Here is a 20,990-nt window from a genome sequence, read left to right as displayed (position 1 = left end):
CAGTGAGCCGAGATCGCACCACTGCACTCCAGCCTGGGCGACAGAGTGAGACTCCGTCTCAAAAAAAAAAGAAAAAAATCAGTAAACTGAATGCCTGTCGTGCACTGTGCAGGGTTGAGGTTTTACCCTACTTGCAAGCTAACAAGCTACCCTGTTACAATTTCATAGATGCTGGCAGAAGACATTAGACTACTGAGTCAGAGACAACAAACTTTAATACTCTAGGCAAAAGCCATAGCCAGAGCTTCATCTTTGTTTGTGATAGCTCTCCATGTTTCCCAATTCTCATGTCATGCTGAATCCCTACCCAGTAGTGAGCAGAGTCACAGAGAGAAACTCTGAGCTTGGGATTCACCACCTGGACATTAAGTGGAAGCAAGCCTGCCCCTTGTCCAGAGGAGAGGTTACTTCATCTTTTAAGGTTGCTCACTACAAACACAACACTCAGGAATGGCCTAGGAAATGAGCAGTCAGGGCCTTGCATTCTTGGGACACATGAGGAGAAGGTTCAGGGGATGCTCAGGGCCTATGAACCACGTCTCCCAACAATGCCTCATTCATTTATTTAACTCATTCCAACGTATTGAGTCACCTACTATGTGCCTGGCACAGAACAAGATGCTAAGGATATTTCAGTGAACGAATTCCCTGCCCAAGAAGAGCTTATACTTTAGTGGGGGAATTCATCTAGATAATGGAAAGGGAATTAAATAATAATATGATGTCACGTCTGTGAAGAGCTATGAAAAGAAAGAGTGGTAGGATAGAGGGGTGGGAAATGGGGGTCAGAGAGCTGAGTCCCAGCCATCAGTCTCAAAGCAAGTATCTTGGTCTGCTCAGACTGCTATAACAAACACCTTAGACTGGGTGCCTTAGACAACAGAAATGTATTTCTTACCGTTTAAAGGGCTGGGAAGTCCAAGATCAAGTTACCAGCAGATTCATCTTCTAGTGAGTACCCTGTTCCTGGCTTGTGGGCAGAATCCTTTTCACTGTGTCTTTCCATGATAAGGAGAGACAGAGTGAGGTTTATGGTGCCCCTTATAAGGACAATAATTCTATCATATCAGGGTATTACCTCGTTGTAGGCCCTCTCTCCAAATACAGGCACATTGAGGGTTAGGGCTTAAATATATGAATCTAGGGCAACACAATTATGTCCATAGCAGAAAATCAACAAATCTCTCTTCATTTCTTCTTCTGCAAATGAGAATGATGCCTAAAATGACTGTGGGTAAGATCAACTGAAATAAAGTGGTGAAAGTGTTTTGTTGTTACAAACATTTTAGAGAATAAAACTATCTAAAAATATAATCTACCTCAAAGATCAGAAGATAACTGAATCTAAGGTTTAGACTAGAAGTTAGAAAGAGCAGGGACAGTTATCATTTACTGAACACTAAATCCTGTGCTACTAGCTCTAACTCTAGTTTTATAATGATCTCGTGACAAGTATAATTATCCCCACTTTTAAGATAAGGAAAGTGTGTCTCAAGAAGCCTAAGTTGCTCAGAGTCTCCCAACTGATAAATGGTACCCTATAAAAAGTGGAACTATGAAGACAATATATAATAACACGAAAAGTGCTAACAGAAATCTGCGAAATAAAAAATTGATTTTACCTATAAAAAATGTAGGTGGAGGGGGGTGCAGTGGCTGACGCCTGTAATTCCAGCACTTTGGGAGGCCAAGGCGGGTGGATCACGAGGTCAGGAGATTGAGACCATTCTGGTTAACACAGTGAAACCCCATGTCTACTAAAAATACAAAAAAATTAGCAGGGCGTTGTGATGGGCGCCTGTAGTCCCAGCTTCTCGGGAGGCTGAGGCAGGAGAATGGCGTGACCCGGGAAGGTGGAGCTTGCAGTGAGCCACTGCACTCCAGCCTGGGTGACAGAGCGAGACTCCGTCACAAAAAAGAAAAAAAAAAGTATCTGGGTGAGGTGGCAGGCACCTATAGTCCCAGCTACTCGGGAGGCTGAGGCAGGAGAATGGCGTGACCCGGAAAGGTGGAGCTTGCAGTGAGCCACTGCACTCCAGCCTGGGTGACAGAGCGAGACTCCGTCACAAAAAAGAAAAAAAAAAGTATGTGGATAGGGACAAAAGATGAAAGTAAAAGCACGTGATACATCTGGCTAGTGCAATATGAATGTTTTTACATTTCTAATATCCTTTGCTCTTATTATAATGTTTGTTCAATAAAATGGAGAGATATTATAAAAAATATTTCAAAGACTAGTCTTCCTTTTCTTCTAACACATTCTCTTCAGCAGGTCAATTTTCTCAAAATCTTCTCAATTCCAGCTTTCTCCATGATCAAGTCCAAACCTGCTTCTTGGGGTTTGCACCTTGTATGCTTCATAGCTCCTTTCTCCCCCATTCCCAGGTCATTCAGGCACCAGCCAGGTCAGCCTGCTTGAGGTCTAACCCTTCTCACCTTGACAAGAGAAGGGGCGGTTTGGGCTCTGTGTTCTTTGTGTTTCTGTTCTACTCCCAGGAACACAGATTGAGATTGAGTTAATAATGATTGAAGTATTTTTTAAGTGTGAGAGGCTGGGGGAATTTCACTTTTCTAATTGGTTCCTACTTTTGCCCAAGGCTCAACAAAAATAACTCCAGTTTGAACCTGGATATGAAGACATATAGGTCAGGAATGTTAGAAACTGAAAGGACAGGGCTGGGTGGAGAGTGCGCGTATGTTGGAGGTGGGGACATGATGGGGGAGGTTAGAGTTGGCGAAGATGATGGTATAAAGGGTCCCTCTTCCAGATCTCTGCCAGATTGCTCAGAAGCCGCGTTCTTTCCGCATAGAGCCAGCGAGTGAACTTCTCAAGGCGCTACCAAGCCCTCGCCGGGCAGACTGCTGGAAACGAAACGGCAGGATGGGGCTGGGCTTAGGAGCTTTCTGTTTCGCATACCCCAGTACATGGGTTTCCTATTTCAGGTATAGGTAGAATCGAGATGACAGGAAACCAGAAGCCCCTGGCTGGGGCAGGGCGGTACCCTTGTTTCCCAGTGTCAAACCGCGCCACCAGCAGGTGCGAGGGGTCCCTGGAGGTGACGGCAAGGGACTTTCTCCCCAGTTGTAAACCTTTCGTGGAGACTACCTCAGTTAGGATTCTCTCTGCTTTGCAGAGGCAGGGAAACCAGCGGGGACAGAGTTGAAGGCCCGGTTCCTATTGGTGGGTTCTCCAGCCACCTCCCCCCGCTTCCGCCACCCCCTCCCACTCCAGGTGCAGCTCATCTCCCGCCGCACCTGGGTGGGGGAGGGGGCAACTCTCCAAGCACAGCCTGAGCTGGGTCACTCGGCCGCGCTGATTCCCAGCCCCCTGACAGTCGGTGGCACCCGGGACCGCTAAGAGAGGTGGTGGGAGGGACTGGTGAGGGGGAGCTAGACTGAGGGGTCCTGCTCTCTTTTACCCTTTCTACTGGAAAAGAGGGTCTACGGGGACTGCAGGCTTAAGTGCCAGAGGTGGGCTGTTGCCCGCAGGAGGGACCAGGGTAGGACGACCTGCACCCCTCTCCTACCCTCCCCCAGCAAGCAGTAGCCCCTCCACGCCCCCACCTGCCCGGTCCACGCCGAGCTCACTGACAACTCGTGCGCTCCTGCCCTGGAGCTGCGATCCCGAGCGCCATGGAAGCCACCTTTCAGTGGCCACCGCCAGCGTTGCCCTTGCCCTGGGACCCAAGACCTGCAGCAGTAGCCCAAGCCCGAGCGGGATACTCAGTTCGACCCCGGGTAATGCCGTCCTGCCGGGTCGGGAGCCGACCTTCTCTGTCTTCACGGTGCTGGTGGTGACGCTACTAGTGCTGCTGATCGCCGCCACTTTCCTGTGGAACCTGCTGGTTCTGGTCACCGTCCTGCGGGTCCGTGCCTTCCATCGAGTGCCACATAACTTGGTGGCCTCGACGGCTGTCTCGGACGTACTAGTGGCAGCGCTGGTGATGCCACTGAGCCTGGTGAGTGAGCTGTCGACCGGGCGACGTTGGCTACTGGGCCGGAGCCTGTGCCACGTATGGATCTCCTTCGACGTGCTGTGCTGCACGGCCTGCATCTGGAACGTGGCGGCCATCGCCCTCGACCGCTACTGGACGCCATCTGCAGTACACGCTGCGCACCCGCCGCCGCGCCTGGGCGCTCATGATCGCGCTCACCTGGGCGCTGTCTGCGTTCATCGCCCTCGCACCGCTGCTCTTTGGTTGGGGCGAGGCGTACGACGCTCGGCTCCAGCGCTGCCAGGTGAGCCAGGAACCCTCCTATGCCGTCTTCTCCACCTGCGGCGCCTTCTACCTGCCGCTTGGCGTGGTGCTATTCGTCTGCTGGAAGATCTACAAGGCAGCCAAGTTTCGTTTCGGCCGCCGCCAGAGAGCTGTGCTGCCGTTGCCGGCCACCATGCAGGTGAGGGGTGGGCTGCGGGATGTTGCTTTGGGGAAGGGTTTGCTAGAGAAGGAGGCAGCTTGGCGAATGGGAGAGTGGGCGGAAGCTTGTACGATTGGAGCGCGCGCCTACCTGGGGCGCGCGAGGAAAAGTTTGCCATCAGTTCTTCTGAAGTGTACACCGAGGGGCTAGTCACCGGCGCATCTGGCGCGCAATCGAGGGCTTTGCCAGCTGCGTACTTGGTGCGAGCAGAGGAAAAGGTTTCACCATCTGCACATTAGGGAGCTCGATCTGACACCGACCCATGGCGCACGATACGGCCGGTGGGGCTTGTAGGTTCAGCCTGTCTCAGTAGCGATGAGGGCACACCCTGTTACCTGCACTATCTGTTGTTTCCCCCCCTGAAATGCCGGTGTCCATGTGAGTCCTGGAGCCGCGACTTCCTGGTCCCAACTAGACCTAGAGGGGATGCAGTGGGCTGGGAATTCGTCTTGCAGAAATTCCTGTGGTCAATCACGCCTTATTTTCTGTCTCTACGGTACCCCAGTCTATCCCCTGCAGTTCAGAGACTATTCCCCAACTCTATTAGCCAGCACCCTGCCAAGGGGAAAAGTGAGGATTTTAAAATATGATAATCGGTGTCACTTTACTTTTCTTATCTCAACCCCAGAGCTATCCTCTAGTGATTTAGGAAAGAGAACCATGGATTCAAATCCCAGCTTGGGACATTAGGACAGTTGCTTAATATCTGTGGGTCTCATTTCTTCATCTTTAAACATGTTCATTCCTCATTCATAGGGCTCTTGGTGAGGATTACGTGAGATGAAGAATGTAAAGCCCCTGGCATAGTGGCTGGCATACACTGGGTGGCAGACTGGAGAAAGAAGGGGTTCAACAGGATATTGCCTGGCAATCCATAAGGAGCAGGAAGACAATGCTAGAAATGTAATGAGATGAGCAAAATTGCAATCGGCAGAACTTCTCTCACCGTATTTATTATTCTGTCTGAAGCTTTCTGCCTTTTGGCCAGGATCTAATAGTTGCTCAGCATCCTTCTCACTCTGGAAGCCTCAACTTTCTCTTTTGAGGGTCTCAGGTATTTGAATTAACATGCTCCCAGTCCTTTAGATTAACAGGATTTATTGTCCTTTGCAGATACAATACATGGGGGAGGGAAGCAGTGCACAGAAGAGGAAAAAAAAAACAAGGAAAGTTTTTTGTTATTAGTTTTGTTTTAATTTTGGAAAATTAACTCAGATACTTAGGCTACCAGACAAATACATGTGATTTTAAAAGTAGGCCTTTTTTCTTCTTCATTAAATGGCAGAGGAATTTTGCAGCATAAAATAGGAATGTCAAGACTATAATTGGAAAGTGTTGGTGAGGGAGAGCTTTATTCAGAATTAATGATATTCTTTGAAAGGTCCCTTGGAAATGCCTGGGGTGATTATAGCTTTTCTGTCTGATTGCCAAGGTAGGGCTGACTTTTAATAGCTACATCAATCCAATGTGCAGTTAGAGAAATCACAGTAAAATGGATGCCGGAAAAGCTTGCCAAGCCTTATTTTAGTGCTCATTTTTGACAGCTCCCATTCAGGCAGGTGACATAAGGAAGAGGTGACTGGATGAGAGGCTGGCCAATCTGGAATGTCGGTTAGTGGATAGAGAGAGCTCTGAGAGGCAGAGGAAGTATTAAAATGTAGCCACTCCCAGCAGGAGGACCTGGGGTAAGCCCTTCCCCACTTTGGGCCTCAACTACTCTAGTATGCAGTATTGTTCTAAGTCATGTCTAAGGGCCTTGAATCACAGGATGCTGAGATTGTAGATGGAGTAGTATTCAGGGGCATGCTGCTTCTTTGGGTCACAGCAAGCCCTCACTCAAGCTTCTGGGTAATGTTCCTGAGTCCACGTTGGCAAGCCTTCTGGCAACAAGACACCTAAACAAAAGTGTAAAACACTGTGCTAGGAATACTTTCTCTCTACTTTCCCCCACCTGCATCTTTCTACACTCCAGGGGAAATGAGTTGGATTGAGTTTAGGCTCTGCAAAGTGTCTGTACTGTTTTCGGTAGGGAACAGGAGCCTATATGAAGCTTGAAGGCCTCTGTTGATGAGGCTGTGTAAAACCTTCATCTTTTTCAGAATTCTGTGTCTAGGTCCCAACACTAAAGTATTATAAGGAAGGGGTCTTATCAGAATGTACTTTTTGGGCAATGATTAATCCTTTGGGGCAAAATGCAGTTTTTGAAAGTTGAGAGGGAAAAAAAAATGTTTACTAAGTGAATTGTCTCTTCCAGACACATTTCTGATGGTTTACATTCACCCTTTCATTTCATTCTCACAATTCAGTAAAGTTGGCATTAAGTCTGTATTAGTCAGGATAAGCTAAGGCATGCTGTGGTAACATGTAACCCCAAACCAGAAGTTTATTTCACTCTGACTTAAAGTTCAATGTGGGTCTGGTGGCCCACCTGCATAGCTCTCTTCCAGGCAGTCTCTCATGAATTAGGGTCATTTATCATTTTTAGCTATGCTGTCTTGCACCTTTGCCTTCCCGATATACTGTGGGAGAACAGCTACATATGGAGATACACCAGCTTTTCACTGCCTTACCCTGAACTGGAAACATGTCACCACTATTTGCAGCCCATTGGCAAACCATTGGCAGTGAATTGGAGCAGAGCATGTGGCTATCTGGTGAACACTGTCTTTGCCAAAAGGCCCTCATTTTACAGATGAGAAAACTGCGAGAGAAAACTGTGGTAAGGCACTACAAATCTAGTTCATCCAAAACCACACAGTTACTACGTAGAGAGGCTGAAGGTTGGACCAGATCTAAGAATCGCTGTTTTCAGCCAGGCACGGTGGCTCACGCCTGTAATCCCACACTTTGAGAGGCCGAGGCAGGCAGATCACGAGATCAAGAGATCGAGACCATCTTGGCCAACACGGTGAAACCCCATCTCTACTAAAAATACAGAAATTAACTGGGTGTGGTGGCGCATGCCTGTAGTCCCAGCTACTCGGGAGGCTGAGACTGGAGAATCCCTTGAACCTGGGAGGCAGAGGTTGCAGTGAGCCAAGATCGTGCCACCGTACTCTAGCCTGATGACAGAGCAAGACTCCGACTCAAAAAAGAAAAAAACATCACTGTTTTCACTATTCCATGCTGTCTCCAGGGACTTGACTTCTGAGGCCTGCCCCTCTGCTCATGGGTGTCTCAGTTTGAGAGGAATGAGGCAGTCATAGCCCAGTCAAGGTGGGTCCCACAAAGCAGGATCTCAAAACTATTCATGTGAACTCTCCTTTCCAGGAGAGCTGAACACAATCGAGCACAAAAGCCTTGCCTGCTTCTATCAGGGGACAAGTTTAATTCCCGCCCTGGTGTCTTTTCTTTCAACATGTTAAACTGAGACTCTGAGCATCCCATGTACAGTATAATCTGCTCACCACCCCAAAGCAACCCCCATGGGTTACAATTACTTCCTACTGCCCTCTGCCCTTTACTGTTTAGAAAAGAAGAAACATTATCTCTTTGGCTTTTAAAATGTGACATCAAAAGGGTTTTTTTTTTTTTTTTTTCTGTCTCTCTTTTCTTTGCTATTGCTTATTTGATTTCTGTGTGCAATTTGATGCTGGGACCTAGTTATGCATCAGGCATAGTAGTCATACTATTTAGAACCAGAATTCTTTTAGGGACCCATAGAAATGTTTTAATTTCTTTTAAAATTAGAGGAAAAATGAATATAACACTAATGAATATATTATAATGAATCCAGTCTTCCTTATACTTGCTTATACTAGTCTTTAAATTAACATAACTTTAAGTATTTCTTAATGAAGGAAGGGATACATGAAGGCAAAGATGTCTGGGGACCACACAAATTATTATGAAACCTTGGTTAATATCTTGCCCTCATTCTTTTTTTAAATTGTACTATTGCTTTCTTTTGAAACTTTTTAAATACAATTTTTAATAGCTTTTGGGCTACAAGTGGTTTCTGTTTACATGGATGAATTATATCATGGTTAATTCTGAGATTTTAGTGCAGTTGTCACCAGACTAGTATCCCCTTCTAAGTCTCCGAAGTCCATCATGACTCTGTATGCCTTTGCATATATTCATAGCTTAGCTCCCACTTATAAGTGAGAACATGTGGTCCTTGGTTTTCCATTCCTGAGTTACTTCTCTTAGAATAATGGCCTCTTGCTTCATCCAAGTTGCTGTGAAAGACATTATTTTATTCCTTTTTATGGCCAAGTAGTATTCCATTATGTATATAACATTTTCTTTATCTCCTCATTCGTCAGTGGGCACTTAGGTTGGTTCCATATCTTTGCAATTGTGAATTGGGCTCCTGCACTCATTCTTAATCCATAAATATATATTGGGAGATAATGTACACAGTCGTTAAGAGCATGGGACTTGGAAACAAAGAGACTTGGGTTTCCATTTTTTTGACTGCCACTGATTAGCACTTCAGCCAAGTGACTTAATCTACATCTGCAAATCTGCATATGTAAAATGGAAATATTACCACGTGTCTTATAATAATCTTGTGAAGAGCAAATGAAATTCTAGCATATGTGGAGTCCCTCAAATAGTAAACCATAAATAATAGCTACCGCATTACTTTTGTTATTTTTCTATTTCTCTTATAAATAATAAGAAAAGTATTATTTTATTTCTCTTATTGCTATTCCTTATAATCATAGGTAGATTATTTATTGCTTGTGTAGAAAATTATCCCACAGTTTAGTAGCTTAAAAGAACAAACACGTATTAACTCACAGTTTCTGTACGTTGGGTATTGGGAATGGCTTAGCTGGGTGATTCTGACCTGACATCTCTTTTGGCTGTAGGCAAGACGTTGCATGGGGCTGCAGTCATTCGAAAGCTTGACTGGGGCTGGAAATTTTGCTTCCAAGATGGAGCACTCACATGCTTGTTGACAAGAGGCTTCAGATCCTTGAGAAAAGGACATCTCCAAAGGGCTACTTGGGTGGTACCACATGATAGCTGACTTTCCCCAGAGCAAGCCATCCAAGAGAGTGAAGCAAGGAGGAAATTGCAGTGCCTTTTATGACTTAGTCTCAGAAGTCACATACGATTATTTTCTACTCATTAGCAGTGAGTCACTAAGTCCAGCTCACACTCAAGAAAAGAGGAATTAGGCTTCATCTTTGGAAGAGGTGTTTTCCAAAAAGTGTTGAACGTAGTGTTCAAAATTACTTGATTTACTTACTGATCTTATGTATCAGGCAATGTCTTCTGAGGTTTCTAAGAATGAATAAGCAGTTTCCTGATCCCAGTGGATTTTTAGTAGATTATAATTATAGAATTATAAATGCAATAAAGTCTTATAAGTGCTGTGCTAGAAATCTGTCCAAAGTACAATGGTATTTGAAAGATTTAATAGTGTACGGGAAAGCACTATGTAAACTGTGAAGGGCAAAGTAAATGTGAGGTATTGAGCTTTAGGGTTTATGTCAACTTGGAGCACAGATTTTAGATAATGCTGTATTGCAAAAATTTGACTCTCTAAGTCAAATTTTTTTGTTGACATTTTGTTTGAACAATGACACACTGACATAAAGGTTACGTGCAGTAGGCCCCGAGTGACCCAAAATCTGTACAGAGCCCTTTATGTTTATATATTTATTTTAAACTGACAAATAATAATTGTATATATTTATGGGATACAATGTAATTTTTAAAAATTTTGTATTTTTAACTTTTGTGAGTATACAGTAGATTTATATTTTTATAGGGCACGTGAGATATTTTGATACAGGCATGCAATGTGTAATAATCACATCAAGGTATATGGGTTATCCATCACCTCAAACATTTATCCTTTTTTATGTTACAAACAATCCAGCCGAGGCGTGGTGGCTCATGCCTGTAATCCCAGCACTTTGGGAGGCCAAGGCGGCCAGATCATGAGGTCAAGAGATCAAGACAATCCTGGCCAACATGGTAAAACCCCATCTCTACTAAACATGCAAAAATTAGCTGGGTGTGGTGGTACGTGCCTGTAGTTTCAGCTACTTGGGAGGCTGAGGCAGGAGAATTGCTTGAACATGGGAAGGCAGAAGTTGTAGTGAGCTGAGATTGTGCCACTGCACTCCAGCCTGGCAAAAGAGCGAGACTCTGTCTCAAAAAAAAAAAAAAAAAAAAATCCAATTATACTATTTTAGTTATTTTTAAATGTACAATAAATTATTTTTGACTATATTCACCCTGTTGTACTATCAAATGCTAGATCATATACATTCTATCTAACTGTATTTTTGTACCCATGAACCCTTCTCTCTTACCACCTCCCACTACCCTTCCTAGCCTCTGGTAGCTATCATTCAACTCTCTATCTCCATGAGTTTAACTGTTTAAATTTTTAGCTTTCACAAATAAGTGAGAACATGTGAAGTGTGTCTTTCTGTGCCTGGTTTATTTCACTTAACGTGATGACTTCCTGTCCCATCCATGCTGTTATGATGGGATATCATTGTTTACATGTATGTACCACATTGTCTTTATCCTTCACCTATGAATGACCACTTAGGTTGTTTTCAAATCTTGGCTATTGTGAATAGCACTGAAATAAACATGGGAGTGCAGATATCTCTTCTATGTACTGATTTCATCTCTTTTCGATATATACTTGGCAGTGAGATTGCTGAATGATATGGTAGCTCTATTTTTACTGTTTTGAAGACCCTTCAAACAGTTCTCCATAGTGTCTATACTCATTTACATTCTCACCAACAGTGTACAAGGAGGCCCTTTTCTCCACTTCCTCACCAGCATTTGTTATTGCCTATCTTTTGGATACAAACCATCTTAACTAGGGTGAAATGATATCTTAATGTAGTTTTGATTTGCATTTCTCTGATAAGCAATGATGTTGAGCACTTTTTAGTACACCTGTTTGCTATTTGTATGTCTTTTTTTGAGAAATGTCTATTCAAATATTTTACTCACTTTTTAATCAAATTATTTGATTTTTCTCTATAGAGTTATTTGAACCCCTTATATATTCTGGTTATTAATCCCTTGACACATGGATAGTTTGCAAATATTTTCTACCATTCTATGGGTTGTCTCTTTGCTGATTGTTTCCTTTGCTTTGCAGAATCTTTTTAACTTGATGTGATCCCACTTGTCTATTTTTGCTTTGGTTGCCTGTACTTGTGGGGTATTAAGAAACCTTTGCCATATCAAATGTTCTGGAGAGCTTCCCCAATGTTTTCTTGCAGTAGTTTCATAATTTGAGGTCTTAGATTTAAGTATTTAATCCATTTTGAATTGATTTTTACATATGACAAGAAGTAGGGGTCTAGTTTCATTCTTCTGCATATGGATATTCAGTTTTCCTAGCACCATTTGTTGAAGAGACTGTCCTTTCCCCAGTGTATCATCTTGATACACCGAGAACCCCAGTTCAAAGGTTCTTTGAACCTTTGTCAAAAATGAGTTTGCTGTAGATGTATGGATTTTTTTCTGGATTCTCTATTTTGTTCCATTGGTCTTTGTGTCTGTTTTATGCCAGTACCATGCTGTTTGGGTTACTATAGCTTTGTAGTGCAGTTTAAAGTCCAGTAATATAATTCCTCCAGTTTTGTTGTTTTGTGTTTTTATATAAATTTTAGGATTGTTTTTTCTATTTCTGTAAAGAATGTTATTGGTATTTTCATAAGGCTTGCATTGAATCTGTAGATTGCTTTAGGTAGCATGAACATTTTAACAATATTTATTCTTCCAATCAATGAACACGGAATACCTTTCCATTATATTGTGGAAATTTCTTTTTCTTTTTTTTTCTGTTTTTGAGAAGGAGTCTCACCCTGTTGCCCAGGCTGGAGTACAGTGGCATGATCTCGGCTCACTGCAACCTCTGCCTCTTGGGTTCAAGTGATTCTCCTGCCTCAGCCTCTCAGGTAGCTGGGATTACATGTCATCTTCAATTTCTTTCATCAGCCTTTTACAGTTTTTATTCTAGAGATCCTTTATTTCCTTAATTCCTAGGTATTTAATTTATATGTAACTATTGTAAGTGGAATAACTTTTTAAATTTATTTTTTCAGATTATTTGCTATTGAAATATAGAAATGCTACTGATTTTTGTATGTTGATTTTGTATCTTGCAACTTTACTGAATTTGCTTTTTAGTTCCAATGGTTTTTCAGTGGAATCTTCAAGTTTTTCCAAATCTGCAAACAATGACAATGTAATCAGACTTCTTCCTTTCCAATTTGGATGCCCTTTATTTCTTCCTCTTGTCTGATTGCTCTAGCTAGGACTTCCCCATACTATGTTGAATAACAGCGGTGACAGTGTCCTTGTTATGGACACTGTCCTTGTCATGATCCAGTGTCCTTATCATGGACAATGTCCTTGTCATGTTCCAGATCTTAGAGGAAAGACTTTCAGTTTTTTCCCATTCAATATGATACCAGCAGTGTTTCTGTCTTTTATGGCTTTTATTGTGTTGAGATATGTTATTTTCTATACCTAATTTTTAAAGGGTGTTTATCATGAAAAGATGTTGAATTTTATCAAATGCTTTTAAAATATCAATTGAAATGATCATATGGTTTTTGTCCTTCATTCTGTTGATATGATGTGTCACATTGACTGATTTGCAGATGTTGAGCCATTCTCGCATCCTGGGATAAATTCCGCTTGGTCATGATGAATGAGATCTTTAATGTGTTATTGAATTTGATTTGCTAGTATTTTGTTGAGGACTTTTGCATCAACATTTATCAGGGATATTGGTCTATAGTTTTTTGTTTGTTTGTTTTAATGTGTGTTTGTCTGGTTTTGGTATCAAGATGACACTGCCCACCACAGAGTGAGTTTGGAAGTATTCCTTCCTCGTTTATTTTTCAGAATAGTTGAAGTCGGTTTGGTATTAGTTCTTCTTTTAATGTTTGCTAAAATCCAGCAATGAAACCATTGGGTCCTGGGCTTTTCTTTGCTGGGAGACTTTTTATTATGGCTTTGTTCTTGTTACTTGTTATTGATCTATTCAAGTTTTGGATTCTTTATGGTTCAACAATAGTAGAAGCTTATCCATTTCTTCTAGGCTTTCCAATTTATTGGCATATAGTTGCTCATAGTAGCCTCTAATAATCCTTTGAACTTCTGTGCTCTCGGTTGCAATGCCTCCTTTTTCATCTCTGATCTTATTTATTTTGGTCTCCTCTCTTTTTCCTTAATCTGGTAAAGGTTTGTTGGCTTTGTTTATCTTTTCAAAAGACTAAGTCTTCATTTCCTTGATGTTTTCATTGTTTTCTTCATTTCAATTTCATTTTTTTCTGGCTAGATCTTTATTGTTTATTTTCTTCTAATTTTGAGTTGGATTTGCTCTTGCTTTTCTGGTTCTTTAAAATGCATCATTAGGGCTTTCTGTGAAGGTTTTTTTTTTTTTTTCTTTTTTGATGTAGGCAATTACAACTATAAATTTTCCTCTTAATACTGCTTTCACTGTGTTTCATAGGTTTTGGTATATTGTGTTTCCATTATCATTTGTTAAATAATTTTTTTTTTCAGACAGAGTCTCACTCTTTCACTAGGCTGGAGCGCAATGGCGGGATCTCAGCTCACTGCAACTCCACCTCCCGGGTTCAAGCAATTCCCCTGCTTCAGCCTCCTGAGTAGCTGGGATTACAGGCATGCACCACCATGCCCAGCTAATTTTTGTACTTTTAGTAGAGACAGGGTATCACCATGTTGGCCAGGATTGTCTCGATCTCTTGACCTTGTGATCTGCCTGCTTCAGCCTCCCAAAGTGCTGGGATTACAGGCATGAGCCACCGCACCCAGGGTATAAATTTTTAAATTCCTTCGTAATTTCTTCATTGACCCACTGGTCATTTGGGAGCATATTGTTTAATTTCCATGTGTTTGCATAGTTTCCAAAATTTCTGTTATTGATTTCAAGTTTTATTCTATTATGGTCAGAGAGGATACATAACATAATTTCATTTTTTTAAAAATTAATTAACACTTGTTTTGTGGCCTAACGTACTGTTTATCCATGAGAATGATCCATGTACTGAGGAGAAAAATGTATATTCTCCAACTGTTGGATGAAATGTTCTGTAAATATCTGTTAGGTTCATTTGGTCTATAGCACAGGTTAAGTCCAAAGTTGGTTTGTTGATTTTCTGTCTGGATAATTTGTCCAATAATGAAAGTAGAATGTTGAAATCTCCAACTAATATTGTTTTGTGGTCTGTCTCTCTTTTTAGCTCTACTAGTATCTGCTTTATGGATCTGAGTGGTCCAATGTTGGGAGCACATAGATTTATAATTGTTATATCTTCTTGCTGAATTGAACCCTTTATTTTATATAATGACCTTTTTGTCTCTTATAGTTTTTGTCTTGAAATCTATTTAGTTGCATATAAGTATAGCTACTCCTTTTTATTTGTTTTCCTTTATTTATTTATTTATTTATTTATTTATTTTTGAGATGGAGTCTCACCCTGTCACCCAGGCTGCAATGCAATGGTGCAGTCTCGGCTCACTGCAACCTCCACTTCTTGGATTCAATTGATTTTCCTGCCTCAGACTCCTGAGTAATTGGGATTACAGGCATTGCCACCCTGCCCGGCTAATTTTCTGTATCTTTAGTAGAGACATGGTTTCACCATACTGGCCAGGCTGGTCTCAAACTCCTGACCTCATGAGCCTCCCACCTCAGTTTCCCAAAGTGCTGGGATTACAGGCATGAGCCACTGTGCCCAGCCTCCTCCTTCTCCTTCTTCTTCTTCTTTTTTCTTTTTTTGGTTTCCATTTGCATGGAATATCTTTTTCCATTTCTTTATGTCTATGTGCGTCTTTATAGGTGAAGTGTATTTCTTGTGGGAAATAGATTGTTGGCTCCTGTGGTTTTTTAAAAATCATTCAGCCACTCAATCTCTTTTGATTGTAAAGTTTAGTTTATTTACATTCACTTATTGTTGATAAGTGAAGACTTACTTCTGTCATTTTGTTACCTGTTTTCTGGTTGTTTTGTGGTCTTTTTTCCTTCCTTCTGGTCTTCCTTTTAGTGGAGGTGATTTGCTTTGGTGATATGTTTTAATTTCTTGCTTTTTGTTTTTTGTGTATGTGTTATGTATTCTTTTACTTGAGGTTACCAGGAAGCTTGCAAATAATATCTTATAACCCAATATTTTAAGCTGATGGCAACTTAACACTGATTACATAAGCAAACAAATAAGCAAAAAGAAAATGGATAAAAACTTTACACTTTAACTTTGTTCCCCTGCTTTTTAACTTTTGGTGTTTCTATTTATATTGTATGGTACTATGTCTTATAAAGTTGTCATAGTTTTTTTTTTTTTAATTGGTTTATCTTTTAGTCTTTCTGCTCAAGATTGAGTAGTTTATAAACCACAATTACGGTGTTATAATATTTGGTGCTTTTCTATGTACTTATAATTACCAGTGAATTTTGTGCCTTTGGGTGATTTCTTATTGCTTATTAACCCACCTACCTTCCTGCCTGCCTGCCTTTCTTTGCTCTCTCTCTCTTTTTTTTTTTGAGATGGAGTCTTGTTCTGTCACCCAGGATGGAGTGCAGTATCTTGACTCTCTGCAACCCCCCACTCCTGGGTTTAAGTGATCCTCCCACCTCATTCTTCCAAGTAGCTAGTGTGAAAGGGTATCTTGGGGCCCCAAAATCACTAAACTAAAGGGAAAAGTCAAGCTGGGAACTGCTTAGGGCAAACCTGCCTCCCATTCTATTCAAAGTCACCCCTCTGCTCACTGAGATAAATTCATATCTGATTCCCTCCTTTGCAGAGGCTAATCAGAAACTCAAAAGAATGCAACCATTTGTCTCTTAACTACTTATAACCTGGAAGCCTTCTCTCCACTTCAAGCTGTTCCCCCTTACCAGACCCACCCAATGTTCATCTTACATGTGTTGATTGATGTCTCATGTCTCCCTGAAATGTATAAAACCAAACTGTGCTCTGACCGCCTTGGGCACATGTTGTTGGGACCTCCTGAGGCTATCATGGGTGCACATTCTCAACCTTGGCAAAATAAACTTTCTAAATTAACTGAGATCTGTCTCAGATTTTCTGGGTTCATATTAGGATTACAGGCATGCACCACCACTCCAGGCAATTTTTATTTTATTTTATTTATTTATTTATTTGTTTTTTAGTAGAGGTGGGATTTTGCTATGTTGACCAAGCTGGTCTCAAACTCTTGGCCTAAAGTGATCTGCTCACCTTGGCCTCCCAAAGTGCTGGGATTACAGGTGTTTGCCACCATTCCCAGCCTATCCTTTTCTTTCTGATTGAAGAACTCCCTTTAGCATTTCTTATAGGACAGGTCTGGTGTTGAAATCTCTCAGCTTCTGTGTGGTAAAGGTTTTATTTCTTCATCACGCTTGAAGGATATTTTTGCTGGATGTGCTATTCTAGGATAAAAGTTATTTTCCTTCAGCATGATAAATATGCCATGACACTGTCTCCTGAAATGTAAGTTTTACACTGAAAAGTCTGCTGACAAATGTATTGGAGCTCCCTTATAGGTTATTTCTTTTCTCTTAATGCTTTTAAGATCTTTTCTTTATCCTTGACTTTTGATAGTTTAATTATTAAATGTCTTGAGGTAGTTTTATCTGAGCTAAGTCTGCTTGGTAATCTATAACCTTCTTGTACTGGGTATTCATATCTTTCTCTAGGTTTGGGAAGTTCTCTGTTACCTCTTTGAATAAATTTATACTTCTCTCTCTCTCTCTCTCTCCCTCTCTCTCTCTCTCTCTCTCTCTCTGCCTCCTTTTGAAGGTGAATAACTCTTAGATTTGCCCTTTTGAAGCTATTTTCTAGATCTTGTAGGTATGCTTCATTCTTTTTTATTTGTTTGTCTCTTTTGACTGTGTATTTTCAAATAGCCTATGTTTAAGCTTACTTATTCTTTCTTCTACTTGATCAATTCTGCTGCTAACATACCCTTACATTCTTTAGTATGTCAGTTGCATTTTACAACTCCAGAATCCTGCTAGATTCTTTTTAATTACTTCAGTCTCTTTGTTAAATTTATCTGATGAGATTCCAAATTCTTTCTTTGTGTTATCTTGATTTCATCGAGTTTCCTCAAAAGAGCTATTTTGAATCATCTATCTCAAAGATCACATATCTGTCTCAACAGGGTTGGTTCCTGGGGCCTTATTTAATTGATTTGGTGAAATCATATTTCCCTGCATGATCTTGATGCTAGTAAATGTTTGTTAGTATCTGGACATTGAAGAATTATTCATTTATTGTATTCTTCACAGTCTGGGCTTGTTTGTACCCATCCTTCTTGGGAAGGCTTTCCAGGTTTCCAAAGGGACTTCAGTGTTGTAATCTAAGTTTTCAGTCACTACAGCCATATCTGGATTAGGGGGCAGTGCAATCCCAGTAATGCTGTGGCTCTTGTAGACTTGTAGAGAGATATCACCTTGGTGGTCTTGGTTAAGATCTGGAGGAATCCTCTGAATTACCAGGAAGAACCTCTTATTCTCTTCCCTTTCTTTCAAACAAACAAAATCGCTCTGTGCTGAACTACCTGGAGGTAACACAAGTACCCCTGTGGCCACCAGCACTGGGATTGTGCTTGGTCAGACTTGAAGCCAGCACGGCACCAGGTCTTGCCCGAGGCCCGCAATAACTACGACCTTGGCTACTGCCTAGGTTCAGTCAAGGCCCTAGGGCTCTGCAGTCAGCAGGTGGTGAGGCCAACAAGGCTTGACTCCTTCCCTTCAGGGCGGCAAGTTCTCCTAGGCCCTGGGCACGTCCAGAGATTCTGTCCAGGAGCCAGGGCCTAGAGTCGGAAACCTTAGAAATCTACCTGGTGCTTTAATCTACTGCAGCCAAGCTTGAACCCAAGCCACTAGACCATGTTCTTCCCACTCTTCCCTCCCCTTTCCACAAGAGGAGTCTCTCTCCATGGCTACCACCACTTTAGGCCTAGCTACTATTAATATTCACTAAGTGCCAAGGGCTCTTCAGTCAGCTTGTGGTCAATGCTGCGACACCTGTGACTCTCTCTTCAGGGCAGTGGACTCTCCATTGACCCAGGACAGGTCTAATAATGCTGTCCAGGAGCCAAGGTCTGGAACTGGGGACCTTAAGAGTCTGCTTGGTGCTCTACCCTACTTCGGCCAAGCTAGTACCTCAGCTGCAATACAAAAACTCCTTTACTCTTTCCTTTTCTCGATCAGAAGGAGTCTGTCCTCATAGCTGCCATAGCTGGGAATGTGCTGGGTCACACCTGAAGCCAACACATCCCTGAGTCTCATCCAAGGCCTATGGCTTGTACTGTCTGGGTATTACTCTTGATTATTCATGGCCCAAGGGCTCTTTAGTCAGCAGGTGATGAATCCTGCCAGGATTGGGTTCTTCCCTTCAAGGCAGAAGTCCCCTTTTGGCCCAGATGTGTCAAGAAGTGTTGTCCAGGAGCTAGAGTCTGGAATGGGGGCCTCAGGATTCTGCCTGATGCCATATCCTACTGTGGCTGAGTTGGTATCAAAATTACAAGACAATGTCATCTTTACTCTTCCCTCTCCTCTCCCCAAGTAAAGGGGAGTTTCTCCTGAAACTGTAAGCTGTGCTGCCTAGGGTTTGCTGAGGGGTGACACAAGCAGTCCCTTGGCTGCCCTGGCTGGTGTCTCACTAGGTTACTTGCCCCCAAAGTCCACTGGCTCCAAGTCCAGCAAAGCACCAGGACTTGCCCAGGAATTATAGTCCCTGTGGCCCAGATTGCCTTTTAAGTTTGTTTTGATCCCCAGAACACTTTAGGCCTACAGTGGTGAGACTTGCCAGAATTCAGGTTCTGACCACCGGTATGGGCAGTTCTCCCATGGCTAGGCTAGGGTTGGTCTAAATACTTCCTCTGTAGGCATCAGCTGAGTTCTGCGTGGCATTGCTTTCTGCTGTGACAAGGCAGCACTGAGTTTTAATGCAAAGTCTCACAATCACTGCACTTTACCTCTAACAAGCACACAGATTCTCTCTCCACACCACATAGCCACTGCCAGGGGACGCCGAAGGGGTAGTATCAGCAATTCAGGACTGTCTTTCCTATCCTCTTCAGTGCCTCTTTCAGTGATATGAAGTTAAAACCAGAAACTGTGATCACTCACTGTGATGGCTAATACTGAGTGTCCATTCGATTGGATCGAAGGATGCAAAATATTGTCCCTGGGTATGTGTGTGAGGGTGTTGCCAAAGGAGATTAACATCTGAGTCCATGAAATGGGAGAGGCAGACCCACCCTCAATCTGGGTGGGCACCATCTAATCAGCTGCCAACGTGGCTAGAATAAAAGCAGGCAGAAGAACACGGAAGGACTTGACTCAGTGAATCTTCTGGCCTTCATCTTTCTTTCTGTGCTGGATGCTTCCGGCCCTCACATATCTGACTCCAAATTCTTCAGTTTTCAGACTCTTAGACTTATACCAGTGATTTGCCAGAGGCTCTTGGGCCTTTGGACACATCCTGAAGGCTGCACTATCAGCTTCCCTACTTTTGAGCTTTGGGGACATGGGCGGGCTTCCTTGCTTCTCAGCTTGCAGATGGCCTACTGTAGGATGTTGCCTTGTGATCATGTGAGTCAATACTCCTTAATAAACTCTGCTTCATATATACATCTATCCTATTAGCTCTGTCCCTCTAGAGAACGCTGACTAATACCCTCACCAAATTTTTGGTTCTTATGAAGGTGCTTCTTTGTGTGGATAGTTGTTCAATGTGTTGTTCCTACAGGGAGGACAATAAATGAAGACTTCTATTGGGCCGTCTTTGCTCTGCCTCTGAACGAGCAATGTAATGTTTTGGGATATATATATACACACACACATATATATATATACACACACACATACACAAACACGTATGCATATCAAGAAAATTAACATATTTATCACTTCACATGTTTTATTTTTTGTAGTGACAAAATTTAAAATATATTGTTTTAGCAATTTTTAAATATTCATCACGTTATTATTAACTATAGTCATGTTGCTATGCAACAGATTTTGAAAGTTTTTCCCTTTGTCTAACTGGAACTTTGTACCATATAGTCAAAGTCTCTCCATTCTCCAGTCCCCCTACCCTCTACCCTCCAGCCTCTGTAGCCACCACTCGATTTTCTACCTCTATAAATTTGATTTTTTTTAGATTCCACGTAAAAGGGAGATCATGGAGTATTTATCTTTCTGTGCCTGGTTTATTTCAATTGGCATCATGTTCTCCAGCTTCAACTATATTGCCAAAAGTAACAGAATTTCCTCCTTTTTTAAGCTAAATAGTATTTTATATATGTATACACACACCATATATATCATATATATATGCCATATTTTTTCTATTCATCTCTTGATGGACACTTAGGTTGATTAAATATCTTGGCTATGGCGAATAAGTCTGCAATGAACACAGGGGTGAAAATATCTCTTCGGTATACTGATTTCAATTCTTTTGGAATTGAAATACCCAGAAGTTTGCCGGGCGCGGTGGCTCACGCCTGTAATCCCAGCACTTTGGGAGGCCGAGGCGGGCGGATCACAAGGTCAGGAGATCGAGACCACAGTGGAACCCTGT

General features: G+C 42.2%; 1 protein-coding gene and 1 pseudogene across 1 annotated transcript in view; both read left to right on the top strand.

Moving 5' to 3' along the window:
• Positions 1 to 4,569, top strand: part of LOC105511567 — a 30,740-nt gene extending 26,171 nt beyond the window's left edge. The window contains 4 exon segments of the mRNA XM_011941726.1: positions 2,497 to 2,544; positions 2,769 to 2,943; positions 3,437 to 4,090; positions 4,092 to 4,569. Coding sequence (XP_011797116.1) covers positions 2,497 to 2,544; positions 2,769 to 2,943; positions 3,437 to 4,090; positions 4,092 to 4,569 — 1,355 coding nt within the window.
• A 112-nt stretch (positions 4,570 to 4,681) lies between these two features.
• LOC105511566 overlaps positions 4,682 to 20,990 on the top strand; it is a 54,929-nt pseudogene continuing 38,620 nt past the window's right edge.

Source organism: Colobus angolensis, unplaced genomic scaffold (genome assembly GCF_000951035.1).
Source record: "Colobus angolensis palliatus isolate OR3802 unplaced genomic scaffold, Cang.pa_1.0 Scaffold20, whole genome shotgun sequence".
NCBI lineage: Eukaryota > Metazoa > Chordata > Mammalia > Primates > Cercopithecidae > Colobus > Colobus angolensis.
This window is presented reverse-complemented; position numbering and strand designations above follow the sequence as displayed.